Source organism: Rhagoletis pomonella, unplaced genomic scaffold (genome assembly GCF_013731165.1).
Source record: "Rhagoletis pomonella isolate Grant_MI unplaced genomic scaffold, Rhpom_1.0 Rhpom_scaffold_00293, whole genome shotgun sequence".
NCBI classification, from domain to species: domain Eukaryota; kingdom Metazoa; phylum Arthropoda; class Insecta; order Diptera; family Tephritidae; genus Rhagoletis; species Rhagoletis pomonella.
In genome coordinates this window covers 6,973-13,312 of record NW_023458847.1, presented here as the reverse complement: position 1 = coordinate 13,312, position 6,340 = coordinate 6,973, and the positions used below count along the sequence as shown (strand labels likewise).

Sequence of the window (6,340 nt, the reverse complement as noted above, 5' to 3'; positions counted from 1 at the left end):
TTTCTGTTGGTTATTGAATACAAAGCATTGTCCGTAGAGTCTTTGCTGCAGTCAAATTTGACGTCTTGCAACAACAAACTCTTAACGCTGTCGACAGTTAATTTTGCTTTTGAATTTTCTACTGCCATAACGAGTGCTTGATACTCATTAGGCAACCCAGCAAGCAATAGTGAAGCGACAACTTCGTCGCCTATATTTAGACCAGCATTTTGCAGCTTGATTGAAGTCATTACCACCTCGTTTACGTAATCCTGTATGGATTGGAATTGCTCCAGCTTCAACTGCACCAGCTTTTTTAAAAGCTCTACCTTGCGAGTTAAACCACTGTCTTCATATGCTGCCAATAACGAGTCCCATGCGTCTTTTGCACTTTCGGCGTTTGCTATGTGCGAAAAATTACTCGGCTCTACCATGAGCGTAATTTCTGCCAGCGCCCGTTCATTTGCGTCACGATTCTTTTCCGAAGAATTATCAGACAACCCATTCTGGGTTATCTTCCAACAACTTTTCAACACCAAGTAGGATTTGGCATTCCTCCGCCATACGTCGAAGTTTTCGCGTCCTCTTAATTTTTCAAAAGGAAAGCTGAGTGTTCCTGTTGCCATTTTTAATTGATTTAAAACTTTTTGGTGAATAAGCCCATAACCTCTTGAGCAGAGATAGACACGCGCAGTTTCAATGTAAGATGGCGACTGACTTTATTCAGTATATAAGAAACATGTAATACAATGGAATAATGGAAAGAAGAAAAGTGATAACTAGAGTTGCCAGATTTATATTATTTTACAATAACTTGTTTCCTAATAACAAAATAAATTATCTTTTGTTGTAAAATGAATGTAATTTTTGCAAAAGTTTTTCAAATAATATATTTTACTAGTATTTCAAAAGAGAATATTGGTGATTTAGTGCTTTTTTGAGCGTGCAATTACTCATAAACAGGAGCAACATTTCAAAAAAGTGCTTGGTTTTCTAAATAACTTTACACGCTTAAAAATATAAACCCCCCACCTCTGTATTATTAATACAGTAAGCTGACCAGAATTTTTTAACAATCCAAGAGGACAAATTCTCCACATTGAAAACATAAAAACTTAACGGTTCAAAAATTATTACATTTTTAATGAAAGCAATCTTTTTTACATGTTATTTACATCTTTAAAAATTTAAATACAAATTTTTCGAAATGCGAGAATACCTTCGCAGTAAATATGTAATTTTAAGACCATAAATCCGCTAGGTTAGACCTTATATATAACTATACAAGAATTAGATACTCGTTTAAAGTAATAGGAATAAGTTCCAAAAGTTCCCGGAAAACTCCCCCCAAAAAAAAGTCTGGATCCGCCGCTTGGCCTGTGTTATTTTTGTTTACGCACTTAAATGTGAAATAACACATTTTCTAAATTTTTTATGCATACTTGCAGATCAACGGAAATAAGGTCAATTGACTTTATTTCCCACCCTGGTGCGAAATAAAGTCAACAAAAATTTGGAAATAAAGTCATTGACGCTATTTCCTCATTCAAATGGAAATAGCGTCAACAATGCTTAAAGTATATCGATTCATAGAAAAAAATGTTGTTCTTACAATAAACATTGCCCCGTAAGTGTTGTTTTTTAATAGATGAAAAAGGTTATTGCCAAATCCTCAGTGTTGTGATATTAATCCACACACAATCATGAACTACCACCAATTGATTTTATTAAAAAACATAAATTACGAATATGTAAAAACACGATGCGAAAAACTAAACGCCTGCGCACAGCTGGAATACGAGAAATATTAGAAGAAAGAGTGTAGAAATGATCCATAACTTGCAAAACATGTTACATTTCTACAAAATAAAGCGAACCCTATTAAATTGAAGAAAAAGTCCATGTCCAAAAACCCCGGAGGAACCCTGAAAGAATTCTGTTTTAAATTAGCATATTTTGAACGAATTCGGAATGTCTAAGGTGGAAAAGAAACCGACCTTTCTATAAGGAAACAATTATAGAAACAGAATTTTCTTACACTGTATTCATGTCACCGCCAGCAATTTGTGATGACATCACTTAAAAGCAGCTAAGGAGAACGACGACACTATTTATTAGATGGCACATTCAACGAGCCAATGTGCCAAAATGCGGGTATAAACAATTATTGATTATTTAATATCGGAACTGAGATCATATAAGTTAGTTGATTGGTTTTCACACACTTTTGAAACACAAATTATATACTTTTTTACTGCAGACAAGTTGTTGCCCCAAAACAGAGCAGAAATCTTCCAATCAGGGCTGCCAATTATCCTTAGTTATGAGGTGCCATATTGAGGATAAAAAAGTGCCAAAATGTGCCAAATAGCAAAATAAAAGTGCCAAAAAAGGTGTCATTCCTTTTAATCATTCACATTTAGCAATAAAATAAAGCTACATTTTCCAAACAAAAGTGCAATGATAAAATAAGATAAACCAGTTGAATAGCCTTTATAAATTAGAAAATTTTAGTTGAGAAAAAGAAGTGCACGCAAAGGATTTCACAAAAATATATTGAAATGTTATTTTTTTTTTACAAAAGTGCCATTTTGGCACTTTGTGCCAAATTAAAAAATTAAGTGCCATTTGAAGTAAAATAGGGACAAATGGCGGCGTAGCGTGACGTGGTGCGCGCCGGTCGCGCGGGGTACGCGGGGCGCGAGAGCGACGCCCGCGGTTTGGCGCGCTGACGCGGGCCGCCGCGAAGCTAAGCAAATTTAATGTTTGAAAGAGAAATAATGTCAATGGATTTCATTTCGTTATTAAAAAAAAATGTCAATTGACTATTTCGCACCAGGGTGGGAAATAAAGTCAATTGACCTTATTTCCGTTGATCTTATTACAATCACCTCATCTCTCATGGCTCTCATGGCCTCATGTATATTCCCACGCTTTCCCATAAGGAAATTTCATACAGGAAACTAGGAATAGTATTAAACTGCTAATAGTTTGACACAAAAGACGTTTCCCGCAATATCAGTGTGGATGAATTCCAAAATATCAAAATACAAAGCATCAGTCTCTTTTATTTCTGAACCGCACTAGAAGATAAAGTCTAACTTGCGTAAGTAACTTAGTTGAAAACTAGCATCTAAGAAGATTAAGAAATAAAAAAGACTGATGCTTTGTATTTTGACGTTTCGGAATGTACCCGATATCGGATTTGATTTACAGTACCGCCTATTCCTTAAAGTAAATATGAATTTCTTATATTTTTTGTGGCGTATAAATTCGATCATGTTTTCTGAAATACCGTTTTGCACAGCCAAAATTCAAGTCACAGGCAAAAAACGAATGACCTCTTATTGGAAAATAATTATAGTTTTTGTTGAATCTCTCGGTAGCCTATAATACTAAGAGGAAACGCTGCTTGCTTGGTGGTTTCTCTTATATGTATATTTATATAGTGGCACCAAATATAGCGCCACTTATTAGTTATTGAGATCAAAAACCGTGCAAGTCACTGACATGTACAGGTTTTCTCCTGATTCTTCATTTCTCACGGGTGCACACAGCTCTGGTGTATTAACGGTTAAATATCTAGTACAGGTTTTAAAATCAGTCGATGAACGTAAAAATTTTAAACAAAATGGCTATCTTACTTTAAAATGTCAACTTTTTGACTTGTACGGTTGTCGAACTCGCCGATTCAATTACAGTAATTGTAATAAAATGAAAATGCTCTTAGTTCAAATTCGAACCTACTAATATATGTATTAAACTGTTTCATGTGAGAAACACATTTTTTTCCAATAATAGTAGTTACTTCGATTTGTGCTACACGATTATATTAACATGGGATTTTTCGATACATAGAAATGCAATACTGTCGCTCTTACTTGGGATTCGCTGGAAAGTTTCCCTTTTTGCAAAAAAAAAAACAATTTTTTTTTTGAAAAATTTGTATAAAAGAATTCTACGCCGTCAATTCTTTGATAGGAAATACATCGCTAGCTAAACGTGATAAGGTGCAGCATTTCATTTTTGAAAGTTGTTCAGGAGAGACGAAAAATCGATGCATCTGTAATTCCGAATCAAAAAATATTTTTTGAAAAAAAGGTGGACTTGGCACCTTTTCAGCTTTAAGCAGCGACAAACTTTATTTTAAATTTGTATTGCTTTAAATGTGTACACAAGGTTTTTATTATGATTTTAATCTGAGATGTTTTTATATAACAAAAGATAAAGATTAAGAGATTAAAGAGATTATATAACAAAAAGATAAATGTTCATGTTTTTAAAAATATGACTTACCTTTTGAGTGATGTATTCTTTTTAGGGTAGAAAAGAATATTACTTAAACTCATTGTATTTGTAAATTTATACCGAAAGAAAAGTGTAACATTTGCGGTGATGCTAACGAAGTGTTTGATATAACTGCCACTAGCCTCAGAAACATCATTGCTTTGAGCATTAGGCTTTGTGTTTTTTTTTAAAACTTCATTTTTTAGCACAAAGTAACAGAATATATGGAGCATATATCTATTAATTTTATGAAAGTGGATTTTAGTTTGATGTGATTTTAAATCGGCAGGTAAACGCATCTCCTAAAATTAATTATTAAACAAGTAATAAAAATAAATACATATTCCATTATAATACCTTTCTCATTATACGAGCAATGATTCCGGTCACCACAGAAAGTTCCTGCATAATACCTATATCTCTTTGGGTTGCTCCGCTTCTTAATATAAACTCAATGATTTCAAAATGAGAAAACAAAAAATTTTCTATTTGAGACATCGCCGATTGGTTATCTGAACCAAGAGTTTTTATAACCGTATTACATAATTGTAAAGCTGGAAATAATATTTGACGAAAGCGATTATTCACTGCAGGTAAAAATTCATTTGTGACATTTTGGGTGCGAGAACATCCTTGAAAATCTGGATGCATATCATAAACTTTCATTTGTGACAGAATAGTTAATAGATTAGCAGAAAGCAGCATTTCTGCACCGATGTAAGAATCGGCAAATCGAAGTAGAAGTGCTATATGCGATTCATAGACATAAAGTGCTCTTATATTCTTAACAGAATCACTCAGTACAAGACATAAATCTTGATCTGATTGCTCCAGGTTTTCGATTACTTTTGCTAAATAACCCCGGTTTGCAAACAATTGCATGACACTAGGAATAGTATTAAACTCCAATGCTGAATTAAAACACGACATTGTTAGCATTTTGCATATGTCATGACCAATAACACAATCGCGACACATTATATCAATTAATTGGTCTCCAAAAGAAGAAAATAGTTCTGCAGGAATTTGTACGCTGGCTGTGTTTATAGAAGATGGGGATTGCTTATCCAAACGAGACACAAATCTGAAAGAAAGAAGTTTGGATTTTATGTCATTAAATGTGTTTGGTTTAAAATTTGACGCAATGCCTATAGATACATATAACAGTGCTACAAAAAAGAATAAGTGAATGGAAATGCCTGGGAAGTGATGCTAATTTTCTTGTAGGTATTGTCGAATAAGACAAGAAGCGAAATACCAAATTGGCCAAACGTCCCCAAAATCGTAACTAGTAGCGTTTCTTTTCTCGAAATAATGTTGCACTTATTCTGCCCTGCGCCAGGGCTGTCAAGTTTTCGTGTTCTTTTCTCAGCATCTTCACATGTTTATTGCGTGCTCTTTCTTTAAATTGTTGCACTCTGATAATGTTGCCAAATACGAAGGTGACATTTTTTTCGAGAAAAGAAAACTTCATAAGGAACTCCGTAAATTACGCGCCTAATCATAGCAGAGTCGAATGCATGACGGCTTGACTTCTGCACACTCATGATACAAATATTCGCTCAATTCGTCGGCCATCATTTATTTTTTGAAGTTTGTCTACTTTCCAAAATTGTCATTTTCAGAGCAACTCAAATGCCAAATAAAAGTAAAACAAAAAAAAAATTTGAGAATATTTAAATTTTCTTTTATTTGAGACTGAAAGTGAGAATTTATTTGTGAGATTGAAAATTTGAAAAATTTTTGATATGTTAGCAAACTTCAAAAATGTTCAGGCTGCCTCTCAGCGGTTTTTCCTTCAAATTTTTTTTATCGTGCTGCACACTTGCGCGCCCAACATAAATAAATATGTCTTCAGTTTAATAAACATATTCTTCCCATAACGCATTTTCTGAACATTCTTTCTCAACTACTTATGGTTCAATACGGTGACAGCTAATAAGGTCAATTGACATATTTTCAAAAGCGAAATAAAGTCAACATAAATTGAGAAATGAAGTCATTGACGCTATTTCCTCATTCAAATGGAAATAGCGTCAACAATGCTTAAAGTATGTCGATTCATAGAAAAAAA

The 6,340-nt window shown here is 33.7% G+C and overlaps 1 protein-coding gene across 1 annotated transcript in view; it reads right to left on the bottom strand.

Moving 5' to 3' along the window:
• LOC118750539 (nuclear pore complex protein Nup205-like) overlaps positions 1-5,349 on the bottom strand; it is a 61,080-nt gene extending 55,731 nt beyond the window's left edge. Inside the window, exons 1-2 of the mRNA XM_036485253.1 lie at positions 4,624-5,349; positions 4,276-4,568 (exon numbers count right to left, since the gene is read on the bottom strand). Of these exons, the coding sequence (XP_036341146.1) occupies positions 4,276-4,568; positions 4,624-5,244 (914 nt within the window). The 5' untranslated portion in view covers positions 5,245-5,349. The remainder of the gene's footprint in view (positions 1-4,275; positions 4,569-4,623) is intronic.
• Between the last annotated feature and the right edge of the window lie 991 nt (positions 5,350-6,340).